The 18,396-nt window shown below is 31.4% G+C and overlaps 1 protein-coding gene across 3 annotated transcripts in view; it reads right to left on the bottom strand.

Annotated features, from left to right (window-relative positions):
- Window positions 1–17,794, bottom strand: part of LOC126769390 (amyloid-beta-like protein) — a 115,908-nt gene extending 98,114 nt beyond the window's left edge. For all 3 annotated transcript variants that reach the window (XM_050488140.1, XM_050488141.1, XM_050488142.1), the window contains exon 1: window positions 17,644–17,794. In XM_050488140.1, coding sequence (XP_050344097.1) covers window positions 17,644–17,709 — 66 coding nt within the window. In that variant the 5' untranslated portion in view covers window positions 17,710–17,794. The remainder of the gene's footprint in view (window positions 1–17,643) is intronic.
- Window positions 17,795–18,396: the final 602 nt, after the last annotated feature.

Genomic DNA, 18,396 nt, shown 5'->3' with positions numbered 1-18,396 from the left:
ACCACTGCGCGCCTGGTACTGAGCCTCTTATTGCAGGCTCATCCTTCCGTACATTTCTTTTCTTATATTTCTTGGATGATACTTATAATGTCCTACCTAAAATATTAAATTGTTATTCGTAAAACTTATTTACGAATAACAAAGCAAGAACTCTCTTTTTTAAAAATAAATTAAGAACAAAGTCTGAAAGATACATATTAACAAAATTTCCGATCCTCCTATCGCTTTCCTTAGATATGTCAACAAAATAAATTGAAAAACCTTCAAATAAAAATGACTGTACGTAAACTTATAGATGTTAGAAATAAAACAAAGGAGCAATGTAGCAAAACGGTTGCTTTAGATCTCCTATAAACCTTTGAAGTTGGCGCGACGAAATAATTTAGTTTTACTTTACAAAAGTAGTTGTTGCGGAAAGTTTATAGCTCTGGGAGCGATAATAAAACACTTCAATAAAAATGACGGTGTTTCAAATGACTAGTACCAAAGTTCAGTATAAGCAGAGCTCAGATTTGGCGACAAGAATATTCATTATGTCGTTTGAAATATCATTCAAGCCTGAAGGAAACATTACGTTATTGATTCAAAAGAAAACAGTTCTGGCAGCACGGCTAGTAATAAAGTGGTTATCTATGCTCGTTTGCACCAAAACGGAACTGTGATATGGCCTGTGTTCTGCTGTAAAATGGCGTGAGCTCGAAGGGGACATTAGGGCAAATGCCACGGTAATTACGCGCGAACTTGGAAGGTGCGAGCAACTTTGTGCTCGTAATTTGTTCCTAAACTTGCTTAATATTCCCCTTGACAAGATAAATTTATTAAAGGCACCAGTGACGAACGCTTCGTAACGAAGCAGCTCAATGGGGATGGGCCTTGAAATTACATCGTTAATATTTAGATATGTTAGCTATGCTAAGAGGCAAACCGATTATGAAAAATCTAAATTCTCCCATCTTATTTAATTAAGTTAAATAAGAAATAATGTATATATCGCTTATTTTAATAATATTACCAGTATTTACTGTAAATATTTTAGTAACTTAAGTAAGTATACCTAAAGCAAAATGAAAGATTAACTTTTTAGAAATTCCCTACTCTCTATTAACAGTTATTATATAAAATTGATTTGGTATGATGACAGAAGTACAACTAAATATAACAAAATCTAACCAAATCTCTGACCAAAACCTAAGCCCCCTCCATTAGGAGACGAAACAGATTAACAGCTATCGCGTAGACTGAGGTAATCGTGGCTCAGAATCCATCAGTGAGATCACGGCCTGTGGAATCGCATTAAACTTTTACAATGCCATTAGGGTGCGACGGTGAACGAACGCATCATTGCCCTCTTAAGGACTAGTCCTAGGTATATAATGGAGGTGTTTCAGCTTTCAACACTGGAATGCTTTTATTGAATACTTTCCTATCTTTGCATATAATAAAGCCTATTGTGCCTCGTATTTTATTAAGCTTTTTTTTGCCTAGATAGTAATAGCTCATTTGTATTATTTCTATTTGCCATAAACAAATTAATGTTATTTCGTTTTTTATTACTATTACTGCGCTGTTACCTATTTGGAGAGAACCAATTAACTGCTAATTTAATAATATAAATTCAATAAATTAATATATTTTTCTAAAACTATATTAACCAAAAGTTAAATTAAAAACTTTACACAGAAATAAATTTATTTTTAATAATATAGGTCTAAAATCCACTCAATCTTTTTACTTTTTACTCATAAATATATAAGCTGTGAATTAATATCCCTTCAAATAAATAATAACTTTATAACGGAGGTTTTGCCTTTAAATTTTGATTAAACATGCGTCTTTTAAGCAGTTGGTTGGTTGACGTTAATGATTAGTGCTGCTGTTCCTCAGTTTTAGTTTGAAAATTTAGCTTTTAACCTTCTAAAGTAAACGAATCACATATTTACATATGAGATATTACGTAGTTATTGAAATCGGTCAGATAGTTTCCGAGATTAGTGAGTTCAAACGTACCAACACTCAAAGCTTTACAATATAATTATGAAGAAAACTAATTAATCACAACTATATAGAAATAAATATATACTTTTATGTTTGGAGGTTTAATTAACCAAGCCATTTTTGTTAACTTAGTAGGACTATGTAACACGTTATTTCGGCAAAATGTTGGTATGCTTAAGTCTAAAAACATATGAAACATATTCTACAAACATATTGACTACTACAGACTAATAAAAGCAGTAATGTATGGGAAGTTACATTAATAATGAAAAGCCAGCTGTGTTGAGTAAAGTTTTAATGTCCTCAAATATTTTCTTTGTGCAAAACACGGAAAAAGTCTTGGAAGAGTTCGTTAAGGAAACACGATACAAGCTGAATAAAAAATTACAGAAGACTGTAAATCTAGTTTCGCGAAAAAGCGCTCGAAAGCCTTACAAGTCTGCGGTTAAGTGTGTTTTTGGGTACCGTTTTTGTTTCATTAATCTTTAACAGTGGTAACAGTTCAGAAACAGAAAATGCTAAATTTTATTCTTATTTTTTTTTTAACAAAGAACATTTTTATTTAACAAAGAACAATTTAATTTTTAATATATTTTTTTTATAAATATAATAATGGTTATAATCCAATAACCAAGTAAAGCCTTAGGCTTATGGTAGTAGTAGAAAATTTAAATAATATTATGTAACAAACATAAGTGACGTACAAGTGTTGTGTAAAGATCGGAAACTGGAAATGCCCAACTTTACCGTTTAATTAAGTAAAAAACTATTTTCTAAGAATTTAACCACTTACAATAAATAAGGAAATATTTATTTACTATCTTTTTTAATTTTACTTTTTTGAAGCAGTTTCTTATCAAGCGTCATTAGCACAATGGTTTATAGACCGCCCCAAGCAATTGATGGTCTCACTCCCAGAACTAGCTTTACTCTTATTTGAAGGGGATAACAAAGGAATATTAGCTATTCCTTAAAAAACGGTCATTGCTATTATTCTTAAAAAAAAAAGCAATAACGACAATATTTCGTTGATAATGAGCGACCTTTTTAACGCATTACTATTTCTTATATTTCGAATCATTCATAATTTATCTAATTGAACCTAACCTTTTTTAGTTATTAAAAATATTTAAAGGTAATGATGTTAGTAATAGAACACGTTACATTTAATTAGTACTTATGTTCACATACCCAAATATGTATAACTTGTATAAGTATAGTCTATAGAAGCCGGGGTTCTAGCGATCTCAATATAGCATTGATCGGAAGTTAATTCGGTTTTGCTGACTAACAAACGTATGATTGAAGTATCTGACTGAGGTAATTTGCTTCTCTAATTGAATAGCTTAATTACACAGACTTTCTATACGATTGAGGTCAATATTGAATATCTGCGTAGTTTAGTGCTTTATTGAATTTATTCTTCCGTATTTACGGTAATAATAAATTTGTTTTTAGCGTTGACTGTGACATGTTTTTACTATTCTATAAAATTATAAACACGATCATATTCTCAAAGGGTTATTATATTAATTATTAAACATAACTCGTGAGAATTAAATCAAAGGAAACAACGAGCTTACAGAGCTTGTTTGATTAATACCTTCGGAACATTATATTCATTAGTATACATCATAGTTATGTATTTATATAACTTAATTATAGATTATAACAAATACAATTAATTAATAAATAAAACGAATTTCTTGATCTCTATTTATTTTAATGTTATAATTTTAAGCTAAGCTTAGTGAGAAAACCTGCATGTGTCGGATGAAATTGTTTCATGGGTATCCACCAACCTACATTGAAGCAGCGTGGTGTTATAAGCTCGAAACCTTCAGACCTACCTACCTACCTACTAGACTAGCAGTGGGATATTTATAACCGTTACTTTACTTTTTTTACAATATCTGCTATTGTTTGTTTTATGTGAATATGCTTACTCTAAGGTTTACGCTTAGAGCTTTAGGCTTACGTTTAAATTATTTCAATATCTATATGTCTTCCTTATTAAATGCCGAGATGGCCCAGTGGTAAGAACTCGTGAATCTTAACCGATGATCGTGGGTTCAAACCCGGGCAAGCACCACTGAATTTTTATGTGCTTAATTTGTGATTATAATTTATCTCGTGCTTTACGGTAAATGAAAACATCGTGAGTAAACCTGCATGTGTCTAATTTCACTGAAATTCTGCCACATGTGTATTCCACTAACCCGCATTGGAGCAGCGTGATGAAATAAGCTCCAAACCTTCTCCTCAAAAAGGGAGAGGAGGCCTTAACCCAGCAATGGGACATTCACAGGCTGTTACTATGTCTTTTTTTTATAGAATAGGAATCGGACGATCATATGGGCCACTTGATGGTAAGTGGCCACCATAGCTTACATCATCAATGCGCCACCAACCTTGGGAACTAAGATGTTATGTTCCTTGTGCGTGTAATTACATTGGCTCACTCACCCTTCAAACCGGAACACAACAATACCATGTGGGTGCTAACTACCCAGACGAGTGCACAAAGCTCTACCACTAGTTAAAACTTCCTGAACATATTAATAAATACATCATATTTTCTAATAATTGTCTTAAAGAATAATCACAGCGTCAAATCTTATCTCAATCGAATCGTATTTACATTGCAGCCATTGTTTACCGTAGCAGACAAATACCTAGATAGGAATCGTAACTCGTGTTATATAGACCACTGAATATCCAATGAATCTTAGAAGGTACTCGACCGGTACATAGTGAGAAGCTGTGCTCTAACCAAATATACACCCAACGGGATTGCTGTATGCTCTTAGTAAATACCATCGCTTAGCTCTCTAGATTATATGTAGGTATTATATAATGTTAATCTGACTATGTTCAAGCGAACCAAATTATAGAACTAATATTGTCAAGCAAATGTATGTCATGCAGCATGCATTATACGTGTTAATATATAATAATAGTTGAAATTATTGAATTATTCCTAGCAACATATGTATCATATAAAGATGATAGCGTCATAATCATTATTAATTTATTTATGGTAAAAGTTCATCACAATGCGTATAAATCTATTAAGTATTAAGTTAGGTGATTATGTAATAATGCTATAATTGTTCAAGACTATGGCATTAAGGGATTAATTGTATGATTAGAACACATGGATCTTAGCTGATATAGCATATACTTAATTTGTGTTTTTAGATCATCTCCTGCTTGGTGATGATAGAAAATATCAACATGATTATCCACTACACTACACTGAATTAGCGTTGTGTAATGCACTATAAACTTTAATCTCAAGGGAAGGGGAGACTCATTTGCCCAGAAATATAGTGCTTTTCTAATAAACCAACGTATTTATACCTGAATCTCAAAATATACAACAAGAAGAATAAGAGAAGCTGTGCTCTAACCAAATATACACCCAACGGGATTGCTGCATGCTCTTAGTAAATACCATCGCTTAGCTTTCTAGATTGTATGTAGGTATTATATAATGTTAATTTGACTATGTTCAAAATATACAAAGACACCAAAAAATAATATTTTCGTCACAACACCAAGTTGATTCTCTTTAAAAATAAATTTGCTGACTCAAGAGGCAAATAAGCACGCAATAAGAAGCAGCGAAAAGTAAATTATTCAACCTCAATTTACCCTCCTCCGAGCGGTGAACAACCTCAAAATTCATTTTTCACGGGCCCCGGCGTCGAATAAAATTCAGAGGATTAGTTTGTCCTATAGCTATCAATGTTAGGTCGTCAAGTGGAGCAGAAGACCGTATTTGCTGGTCCATTGGACATTTTGTGGCGCTGACTCAATTAACTGCTACAGAGTATTATGTTACTACAAATAGATTACTTCAAGACGAGCCTCGAAGCTATATCTGAGAGATTTGGTACGTGTATTCTTATGATTTTAGGATGCTTCGGTCTGCCGTCAAATTTATTAGTAAAACTGTATAAAGCTATGTAAACATAATTTTAAATATTTTAAATTATTTATGTTCTATATTTAGGTTGTATATTTTATATATATAGAACAAATGCAACAGAGAGCAACCGCAACACAACAATTCGAAGTATTGGTGTTTAGCAGGAGAATAATTGGTGTGTGGGTTGTGCCCACCTAAACGATACTGAACAAAGCCACCACAACCTGATGTGCCACACGTTTATACTATTTCTTTAAACTAATTGAAAAAAAGTCTAAATGTTACACATATAATTCGCTCCACTATACGAATTGAAATAATATGTAATTCAATTAATCGGATGATTATTTTCTTTACAAATATCAAACAAGAAACCGATCCAACAAATCTTTATACTGATGATTTCTAACTTGTATTACCGTACCAATAAGAAATAAATAAAAAAAACGATCAACTTGCCTTTCAAGTTGCACAGGTGACGCTTAAGATACTCGAAGCCTGGGAACCATCGCAAAAACACCTTTCGCATACTGCGTGTCTAACTTTTTACCATCTTATAAAGTACATCAGGATTTCATAGTACATAGTAGTAGTTTTTATAAAACTAATGAGATAAACATCATTATGTAAAAGTATACTTTATTTCCATGAGAACAAGATATAAAATCGAGTGGATTACATTATCATTTATTTCTCTGTACGGTACTCAATAGTAGATAGTAATCTTATAAAAGTACAAGGACGGGTCTGATCTAGATTATTCTGTACCGTTGTCCTTGGGACAAGTTTAATAGATTAACGTGGCGTTTGTATAGAATGTTAAACATTTCAATAGCTATTACGATACTTGTAGCTTCGATTTATTTAACTTGAGATCATTAGAAATGATAAATGATCAGACAAGATTATTAAAATGAATTAATTGTATATTTAGTCATTTTTCGAAAATTGTACATAATTTGATTATTGTACATACGTGGATATCGAGAAAATGTTTTAAAAATTTATCACAACCTCAGTTACTTGGTGGTAGGACTTTGTGCAAGCTCGTCTGGGTAGGTACCGCCCACTCATCAGATATTCTAGCGCAAAACAGCAGTACTTAGTATTGTTGCGTTTGGATTTGAAGGGTGAGTGAGCCAGTGCAATTACAGGCACAAGGGACAGAACATCTTAGTTCCCAAGCTTGGTGGCGCATTGGCGACGTAAGCGATTTCTTACAATGCTAATGTCTATGGTTCTTGGTGACCACTTACCATCAGGCGGCCCAAGTGCTCGTCCGCCTAAATATTCTATGAAAAAAAGGTATAAAGTATAGTTAATATTTCTTACAGTGCCAATGTCTGTGGGCAGCGGTGGTCTCTTACCAAAAGATAGCCAAATGGATTACCTGCCAAGCTATTTTCAATAAAAAAGGCGATCGGACAAGGACGAATAGACATTAATTTACAACGAAACTATTTCATAAATAACTGCTTTCTTATATTATAAAAATGAATATATTCCGTTATCCTGATATAAGACTGAAGTATTCAAAACTTATCACACTTGCTATAAATTTTAAAACCATATTTAAAAGTTAGGAAAATTTTAAGCCGTACTTTCCCAAAAACACAAGCTTCAGGTACTCAGCAACAAACCTTGAGGCTTTCCGTCTAAAAACTCCTTACTTACTTTATGTTGAATTTGGTTTCAGACAGCCTAATTATATAATTGTTCTCAACGCCTGAAATGCCTACAACTTGCGTAACAATAAATGTAATAAAAACTTTAAGCCATTTTATATAAAACTTTTAGTTCATGTACCGACACGTGAAGGGAAGAAATTATTATGAAAAATCCTTTTAAATGATGTTCGCCACGTTTCAGCGGAGGCAACGAGTAATCCTCTTAGACAACAATGGCGTAGGCAGCTGCGGCCTACATGCGAAGAAAAGTTTAATGTACTGACGTAGTATGATATGGTACATCCAATACTGTGGTTACAGTGTAAAATATTAAAGAAAGATTTATGAGAACATAGGCATTCTAAATTTAAATTTATGCATTTTTCAAGATCCTTACATAACATTGAATGAATGATAAATTTATTGTTTAGCACGAGAATATATTCATTCGACATTCGAAAGAAGAAGACGCAGCATTGTTTAAAAAAATCATCAGTTTATAAGTAAGCTGATAGATATTATGACTAATTTATAAAAACTCTCTTCAAACATAACTGACATGCAAAACAAAAATAAATGTGTAACTTAAAAATAAAATTGTATATTAAATGAACAAAGACTTCAATATAATATGTTCACTCTTGAAGTCACAATAAGAAGTCATTCACTTCGTTCATTCATCGTACATTTCGTTACAAATGCTACGAAAATAGCTTCCTGAAAAAAAGATCTTAAAAGCGAAATGATGCCAATTAAAAGAGACCTTACATACCGACGTCAAACAATAAGACGACGAATGAAAGAAGAATAGAAATTACAAGTCCGTACAAAACGCGAATGTCTTGTAGGTAAATTGTGATATCATTGTGAAAGGGTGGAATGGGGGATATAAAATAGTCGCTGCACCCAACTCCGTCCATACGTATCTTCCCAAGCGCACTTTGCGAACAAAAGACTACATGCAAACTACTGTAAAGTTCCGCTGAATACGTCTCAAGGAGGCTTCGGGCTTTGAAACCGGCGGACATCAAGTTATATCAAATATGCTCGCATCTTTAAAGATTTTTTTTTGTTATAGAACTACCGGATGAATGTGATCACGCCGATTAGCTTTAAGGTCATATCTAAATTCCTCACATTACTTGTTACATTACAAACAAACTTCGATGCAATGAATAAAATACAGGTAAATTAAAAAATGTTTTATTTAGAAAAGATTTGATCATACTTACTAAATGATATTTATTATATTAAAATTATTATAACGCTACTTCAACGTGATTTGAAAAACTGTTTTTATAAAACCTCATAAGCTCAAAATTTCGTACAACGAAAATTTGGTTAACGTGAGAAACTTAAATATAATTCATATTCATAAATTCATCTCAATATCAAATAAGTCTCACGTATAATATTCAAAGTCTCTCGGGCCTCCTCACGAAATAGAGCTACCGTAAGCTACGCATTATTCCCAGTTCGCCAATTTCGTGGCTCATCTCGTCTCAAGGCTTAGTACGTTTCCATCTTGCGGATAGAGATTAAACTTTAAAGAACCGTTCCATATTTCAACGTTTGCTATTAAATATAAAATTCTATGAATTTCTCTTACATTCTTTTATTTATTACCGGTGGCTAATGCGATGGCAATATAACCTGACTCATTTTTTATAAGCCATATGCATATATAATTGTTGGTTTCGGCTTGTTATTCCAATAGATATCCGGACGGTACCACAGAAAGGAGGTTAAACCTATCTTAACCGGAATGCCATTAATGTTAGATATCTATTCATGGAATCATTGTTGCACGGTAACACAATACCCGATTTTTATAATAATATTATTTGAGGATTTTTTAATAATTGTAATCAAAACTTTTATTTACTATTAATCAATAAATGTTGATACTGACTAGTTTAATTAATTAACCTCATATAATCCCGACACAGTTCTACAAAAGAAGAAATTCTCTTTTTATTCTAGAAGAGGCCATACAAAATTTTTATGTTTTAATGTATGTGTTAGAAATACTGCACATAAAGAGTACCTTATTCTCTAATTTATATTCTAAGTTATGCATTTAAACTAAAGCTAATGTAATAAATTCGATTGTTCACGTCGATATCTGTATATAAATTATAAAATTACTAAAATTGTAAAGGTTTGTTAATTTAACCAAGAACAAATACAAATAAAAATAAGTAACAACACAAAAAATTGTTAATTTATAAAAACAAATAAATATTTAAATACTGAATATGAATTTAAAAAACGTATATAAGATATTTTTTATAGAATTCTCCATGATAAGCCTTTTGTACAAATGTTTGTATACTTTTATCAACAAGCTCATCTCGGTAAGAGGTCAAATTAAGCGCATTGCAGGTGCACAAAAACGTGTCTAGAAACTAGTTAGGTTAGTAAAAGCCTAACGAGTATCGGCGATTTTACACACATTTCTTGTAGAGTATTATTTTAAATAAAAAATATATATATTCTTAAAAATTGAAATGGTACCAGCCTGTGAATGTCCTACTGCTGGGCTAACTCCTCCTCTCTCTTTTTGAAGAGAAGGTTTGGAGCTTCTTCCACCACGCTGCTCCAATGCGGGTTGGTGGAATGCACATGTGGCAGAATTTCAATTAAATTAGACACGCAGGTTTCCTAACGATGTTTTTCCTTCACCGAGAAGCACGAGATGAATTATAACTACTAATCAAGCACATGAAAAACTTCAGCGGTGCTTGCCCGGGTTTGAACCCACGATCATCGATTAAGATTCACGCTTTCTGACCACTGGGGCATCTCGTAGTAATAATTTATTATATTGCCTTTAAAATTTACCCAGCAAACAAAGTCAACATTCATTAATTAACGAACTTGTCTCAATTTTATTTATTTTATTAATTCTAAGTTCGCTCTTATCCCATCTTATCGTTTTTAAAATATGTATTGAAGAAAATTGACATCTACTTATATATTTACAAAATGGGTATTTATAAAAGAACTTGCGCATTAACTTTATTGATTAACATAATCGCTGAATAATGACCGACTTGTCATGATATTTTTAACAATCTTTTACACTATTATTTGAATAATTGACTGCGAATACACATTTAATATAAAAAACCCGAGATGGCCCAGTAGGTAGAACGCGTGAATCTTAACCGATGATCGTGGTTTCAAACCCTGGCAAGAACCACTGAATTTGCTACATTTGTGTTTATAATTCATCTCGTGCTTGACAGTGAAGGTAAGCATCGTGAGGAAACTTGCTTATGAATACACATGTGTCAAATTTCACTGATATTCTGCCACATGTGTATTCCACCAACCCGCATTGGAGCAGCGTGATGGAATAAGCTCCAAACCCTCTTCTCAAAAAAAAAGAAGAGGAGGCCTTAGCCCAGCAGTGGGACACTCACAGGCTGTTAGTTACATATTTAATATTATAGAAGCATTCTAAGTTATAAATTCTAGGCTAAGTACAGCTTTGCCACCTACGCGAAATTATAATTTACGCGTCATATAACTTTTACTGTTAGAAAATTCATTAAAATAGAATTCAGTACATTAGTAACGAATCGACAAAATGTAATACGAATACATAGCACACAACAATTAATTTTAATAATTATATTTGGGAGGTTACCACTCAATTATCACATTATTAATTAATTATTAATACCGTATTCATACACTATTTGTATTGCAGTGTTCCAATGAAACGGATAAGTGATTCAGTGTAATTACAAACAAAAGACGTTACATCTTAGATTTAATAGATGATTATTATTTTTTTATTAGTTGCTTTTCGTAAGTAACTCCAATGTCCACACTGACTTGGTGGTCGAAGACCTTATTCGTCCCTTTAGTTGACTTTCGATATAATTTTTTTACTTGTAAGGACCTAAACAATAAATATTAATTTAAAAGACATACCTGTTATTTAAAGGTTAAGTAACTAGTCTAGCCTTGCTCGATAACAAAGTAGCTTCAAGTAGAAGCGAACAAGAAATTATCTATTGAAGTTGTGCCTAGTCTGAAGTTCTATGATTATTGTCTTAATCATTGAAATTTAGATTAAGAAATTCAGTCAATAGAATTTCTACTCGAAAATCTATATAACAGGACAAATTATGATTGACATTAAAATATTTCGACAAACTATCACTTTTTAGTTGCATATTTTGTCCACCGTATAAAATGTTTTGCTATGAAAAATATAACCATTTATTTTTAAATATTTAAAATATATTTCTTCTAGCAGCGCGAGTGGTTTTTCTTTTTTTGTTGCGAACAAAGCAAATTAAACATTTTCGAATGAGATATTTCACTGTTCATAGAGCCGAGATAGGCCATTAGCCAAAAGTGTATCTTAAGCGATGAATGCGGGTTACCTATTGAAGACTTAACCCACACGTGTGGGCTAAAACTTTATCTCATATCTTTTTATTGAAGGCCGCAGCACAGCAATGGGACATTTAGACTGTCATTTACTTAATGTATTAATATATGTATATCTGTATCTGTACTATACAACATTGAATGTATTCGCTTGTTTGCAATTTGCATTACAAATGTGGTGGATATTGTGAATGAAGCTAATAAAACGTTTTCAAGAGTTAAATATTACATAGGCTCTCTCGACGGGATGAAATACGCTTCATCAAATTTGATCCAATTCAAAATAAAAGCCGAGTCGTGAATTAAAACAACGGTTATAATAATAGCTCAAAAGGTAATGATATTTTGGCTCTGCTTATGCTCGTAAATCCTTACAAAGTAAGAACCAGTATGAAAAACGTTTCAAAGTGCCACGCTGAATCCCATCAAAGGCGTCTTTTAGTTAACAATGTCAGAAAAATATGCTTTACTTTCGTATAATTTAAGTAAATCCGATTTCTGATATTGGGAAACGAGATTACTCTTTTAGTCTGTTGCTGAATTTGATTGTATTTAAAATCAGAAACAACGTGAATATTGAACGTGGAAAATACATTAAAAAAAACTTGATTTTTATTTTAACATCATAAAAAACTAGCAAAAATATAATAGAAATATCCATTTCCTAAGTTGTTTCTAAAGTGTTCTACAAATTAAGTTTACTTGCGTTTTAATTTCCCTTTAATTAGTATATTACATAAATAATACTAAATAAATAAATTTTAATCGACTTAATTACTATTATTAGTATAGCCTCGACGTTAAGTTTTAAAAGCACTCAGTTTGACTTTTTGGGTATAGTTTACGCTTTATATTATTTTTACTGGCAATAAACAAAAGTTTTCTTCATTTACGCCTCACGTGTGTAATATGAAAACTTCGAAACATGATACAGTTTTATTTCTTGAAGGAAAATATATTTAGTAATATATATTAGCAAAATAACTTTTATAATATAAAACAGCTCATTTCAACAGCAGGGTGGAACTTACGAGTGCGGCACACCTACACATCCACACACAACCACACACATATAAACATTTTGTGTCACAGTGACCCAATATTAAGGATAAATAAGCTGTATTAAATACAATAACTATATAATAATTATAACCATCTTAAAATACATTAGCTATGCTAAAGTCATTAACGAATGTCCCATTATGGTAGTGATGTGGATAATTTAAAAAGAACGCCATCACTTTGCTTTAACGAATTCACGTGAACAGTAAAGGATTTCTTATTTAAATAAATTCCATCAATTTTCTGAAAAAAGTAGCGCTTTTCCCGCGCTCTCATTAATGCCTTCAATGTACTTGACACGTTCAAGCACCGCCAATTAATTATGTTAAGCTTATTTCACTTTTCAAGGTATAAATAATGTGATTTACGAGTAAATGTTTTTTTAATCAATAAGTATATAATCGTTTTTTTAATGTAATTCCTTTTTCAAATATACTCATACGTCATCATTTAAAAATAGGTTATTATAAAATCTATCGAAAATATTTGCCTAATAAATTATTTACTCGAAATTTTTATCTTATTATCGCAATCAGTGCTTTTTCTGTAATAATATTGCGATTCATATTAAGTAGTTACTTCAAAATTAAACAGAAATTCAAGAACCATAAAGCAACATTTCATTTTGTTGAAAACAGTTTCTGTGAAATGAAAATTAAAGATAGTCGTCTTTCAAAAATATCTGAATTCCTTTTAAAACCAGTCCTATTCGATGACTTTGATATAAAATTATTATAGAATAAGATCTTTGTTATAAACGAAAGAGTGTATCTTACTTTTTTATTTAATATAACAATCATTAATATAAAATATAATAAGCTTCGTTGTTAATTAGGTATAACTTCAATAACAACTAAATAAGTATTACATACGTAGATATATATGTACTATAATGTAGACGATAAAAATGTGATTTTAGTATTCGTTGATTTCTATCCAGGACACATTATAATTTTATTTTATTTAATTATCTATATAACTTGATTGTCGAAGTAACTTTCGAGTTCCTTGCCGGTTCTTCTTGGAAGAATCAATCATTCGATTGTTCGTCAAGTAATTAACTATATCAGCACGTAGTTCGAATTGGTAATAAATAAATTGATTGTAAAAACCGTTAATCTAACGCCTGAGATCAGGAGATCAAGAGAATGAAGACTACGTGTTTGTTATATATGGTAATGCACAAGTGTCTGCGCACTTACAATATACTATTCGATTATATAATTATTATTATATAAAAAAAGCCGAGATGGCTCAGTGGTAAGAACGCGTGAATGACCGATGATCGTGGGTTCAAACGCGGACAAGCACCACTGAATTTTCATGTGCTTAATTTGTTATTATAATTCATCTCGTGCTTGACGGTGAAGGAAAACATCGTGAGGAAACTTGCACGTGTCGAATTTCAAATAAAATTCTGCCACATGTGTATTCCATCAACCCGCATTGGAACAGCGGGGTGGAATAAGCTCCAAACCTTCTCCTTAAAAAAAGGAACAGGAGGCCTGCCCAGCAGTGGGACATTCACAGGCTGTTACTGTAACTTTATATCAAAAACAAGAATAATGGCTAAAATATAATCAACAATCAGAATAAAGTCATATTCAACTAGTAGTACTTGTAGGAGTTGTAGGTAGTTAAGAGACATTCACTGTGTAACAGTGGCTTTATTCAACTAGACTCGGTCAACAGTTAGGCACACAAGCCTGCTCGTAAATGTGCACTAAAACTTGAGAGTTTAGGATCTTCTAACATTAACAGCTGTGTGGTCATATAGCCGATCTTATGTAACAGCTTAATAAACGAACATGCATGCGTGCTTAGGTCTTAAATAACTAAGATTGAAATGATAAATTTAACAACGGATCGAAATAAAGTATCAATTTTCTGATCACTCGTATTTTATATTACATAATATGCAAACGTTCTGAAATTATTCCAACTATAAATATTTCTTTCGAATTACTTAATAAGAATCATAATAATTACTATTTACTAATCTATCTCAGTATGTGCTTGCCTACAAAGATTCTTTTATTGTATTATAACGTTATCATTTTCGCCTAAGAAAATTAATCGCTTTCTTTATTTTTGATTTTTAAGATCTCAATGAATTTACACATGTTATAAAAGTTTAGCTAAAAACATTTCTTTGTCATAAAGTTTAGTTTTTTTACTTTTTGGTTTCATCGATTTCATTTTTTCACACAAACGCTTATATAACTTTTACCCGGACGCTCAAATCCGAAAGCTCCGAAAGCTCTCATCCGCCGGTGATGACAGCTTTCCAAAAAGATGAATTGCAAAAAATCAAAATATAAATTCCAATAAAAAGTTTACAAAATGTGGTATATATTATATTTTAAATATTAATCGAATTAAAAGAATTATCAATGAGTTTTTTTTATTTTTTTATAAAATACATAAAGATTTACTTAAATATTTTGGTAAAAGTTACTTAGTTATCAATATTGAGTCTTCTTCTTTCGAATATCAAATCAATGATTACAAAAAAAGGAAATTAGGGTTTATTTATTTTAAGTAAGGCAAATAGTTCTTAAATCTGATTCGTAATAGAGCTATTAACAAAATGTGAAACATTAAAGTCATATATTTAAATATTCAATTTAATGTATTTTTTATTATCTCTTTATAAAAATATTTGCAACATTTCCGTTTTGAAAAAAAGTACAAATCATAATTAATATATGTACGTTTGAATTTATTTATGTCAAAATTCCCTCATGGGAGCTCACGATCCGAATGTAGTTCGAGTTACAGAGAATCGTAATCAATAAAAACTTAGCGCACGAACGTGAGGTGACTTTAAATGAACGCCGTCTTTTGTTCTATTTCCTTCAGAATATATAAGATCTCATTTTATTACTAGTTCAGAAACGAGCGAATAATTTTCTTTTATCGAAGAATAAGGGAAGATATTTTATTAAAAACTACTAGAACTATTGAAATTGATATTTTGTCATTAACAATAATGCGAATCATATATATATATATCATCTATCTATCCTATTCTTATTCTTGGGATTTTATTCAGATCTAGTTAACTAATGTGAACATACTTCGATTTTGAACTTAATGGTTTGATTAAAAAGTAACACGCCTACAAACGTGTCTGATGAATATTATATTTATTGTACTATGAACAGTAAGAGCCTGCAACAAAAGTTTTATTGGTCCGACCTAATTTAAGCCAGCTCTTTATATTTATTAAGTAATTAGTTCGATAAATACAATCAGGTAGCAAAGAGCTCAGAAGTATTAGGGTCGGTTACTATACTTTATTGTAAAATAAATCTAAAAAAAAAGGTTCCCTACGAAATATTGCATAATCTTTGAGGATATCTAGGAAATTGTCATCATTACGAAATAAAGTAGCTTTAAGCTATATTTAGACAATAAAATTATTAAGGATAAAATACTAATGAATTGTGCAGAATTTTAACAAATATTACATACATCTGTAGATAATGTAATTTAACATAAGAATAAATATTCAAAATAACTTGAATATATATTATACTTTTTAATAAAATAAAATGTTTACTATCTATCTTATTGAAAAGTGAATCATTTGTCCTGAGTAAATAAAAAATATAAGGAATATATCATCTCGTTTTTACCTTTTTAAATAATTTGCTACTATTAAATGTGTTTTTCATATATTAATATTAATTATATTCTGACTCCTTGCAGCTCTATCACGAGCAGACATTCCATACCGACGGCATCCTGTTTTGTCCAATTTCTAGATTATAAGAAAATCATGAATATCTAAAATTATATATATATATATTATTGGTTATATAATGGTTAATTGGTTAATTAATTGGTTAATTGGTTAATATATATATATTATTGGTTATATAATGTTAAAATTAAAAAAAAACACATTCATATTATTTTTACTATTTGTCAATATTTTATTAAATAATGTACATGTATATGTAATAATGTACCTTCTAATTTCTTTCTACTTCTAGTTTTAATGGCAATAGTTTTTGTTTTATTAAGATATATTCGATATTTACCTTTTTATTTATTATTACTTTAATATTTTAAATAAAAATGTTCTTAATTATGTAATTTTATAACTACAAGGATTGTTAAATTATGTAGCTTACAGGTTATTATAAATTGCAACACGATTACTTTTCCGTCGCATTGCATAAATTTACAATAAAGAATATTTAAATTAACAAAATAGCTAATCAACAGCTCGTATCTGCATTAACTATTACTGCAGTTTATTCCCGAGATATTGTTATTCCTTCTATGACGTCTGTATACTTGAAAACTATACGACCCTTACGTTTTATATTACGCAATCTCTGCATTTATTGAAGTAACAAAAAAAACCACATAAGGTAAATACTACCGTCAATAAACTTTTATGGTATCTGGAACCGAAAACAGCCGGTTATTCTATTTAACGCCTGACTTAAAAACATTTCTAAACGCGTTAATCGATTTTAGACTTAAAGGCCCCGGCTTCTCACCGCAGTGCTGCATCCGAAAATATACTCTAAAACACGCCGCAATAAATACTAAACTTACCTGGCTAGCTTGCAGGACGTCCAAAAATATAGTAAAAACACTAATAAAAAGCACGGCACGCGACATGATTGCGGCCGCGATGAAGCGCTCTGGATCCCGTCTCGCTACTGACGTTTGTGCTAGACGCCAGAAACCTACGTACTAGCTGGTTGGTACGACACAGTACGCGTACCTAGCGTCGTATATATCGACCCTCCCGGGAGCGAGAAGGACGGAGACCGTGTAAAGCGAGTTGGAAAGGGAGAAAGGAGGCGGAATAACGCATGCGTGGTGCTGTTAAAACGCAACGCAAGAGAACTTCGTCTATAACGAAGCGAATCACGAATGCTGTCTTCGTCTACCCCTGTCTGGGTTTCCCGATGATGAGGCATCAGTTTTTAATAAAAAGCCACGCGAAAATCGTCCCTAATACGCTATCAATAGCAGCTAATTAAAAACAACACGTGAACGCAATTTGATTTACACATTTTTCCAATTCCTATCGTCCGTAATTTCAAAAGGCACACGCTAAATGAGTCATAATTAACTTTAACTTAAGAAAGCAACAATGAAAATTCAGGGGTATTTTTGATTTGAGATCCCTTAAGTAGTGTATTTATAGTTTAAATTCGATGCTCAGTAAATGTTACATAGATATTATATAACTTATATTTTTTTAAGAAACATTTGAATTTGTTTGTATAAAAAACCGTGGAGGAGAGCCTGTGGCTGGCACAAAGCCCAACCGTACAGGATACCTATCAGACCAATCTC

Source organism: Nymphalis io, chromosome 7 (assembly GCF_905147045.1).
Source record: "Nymphalis io chromosome 7, ilAglIoxx1.1, whole genome shotgun sequence".
Lineage (NCBI taxonomy): Eukaryota > Metazoa > Arthropoda > Insecta > Lepidoptera > Nymphalidae > Nymphalis > Nymphalis io.
This window is presented reverse-complemented; position numbering and strand designations above follow the sequence as displayed.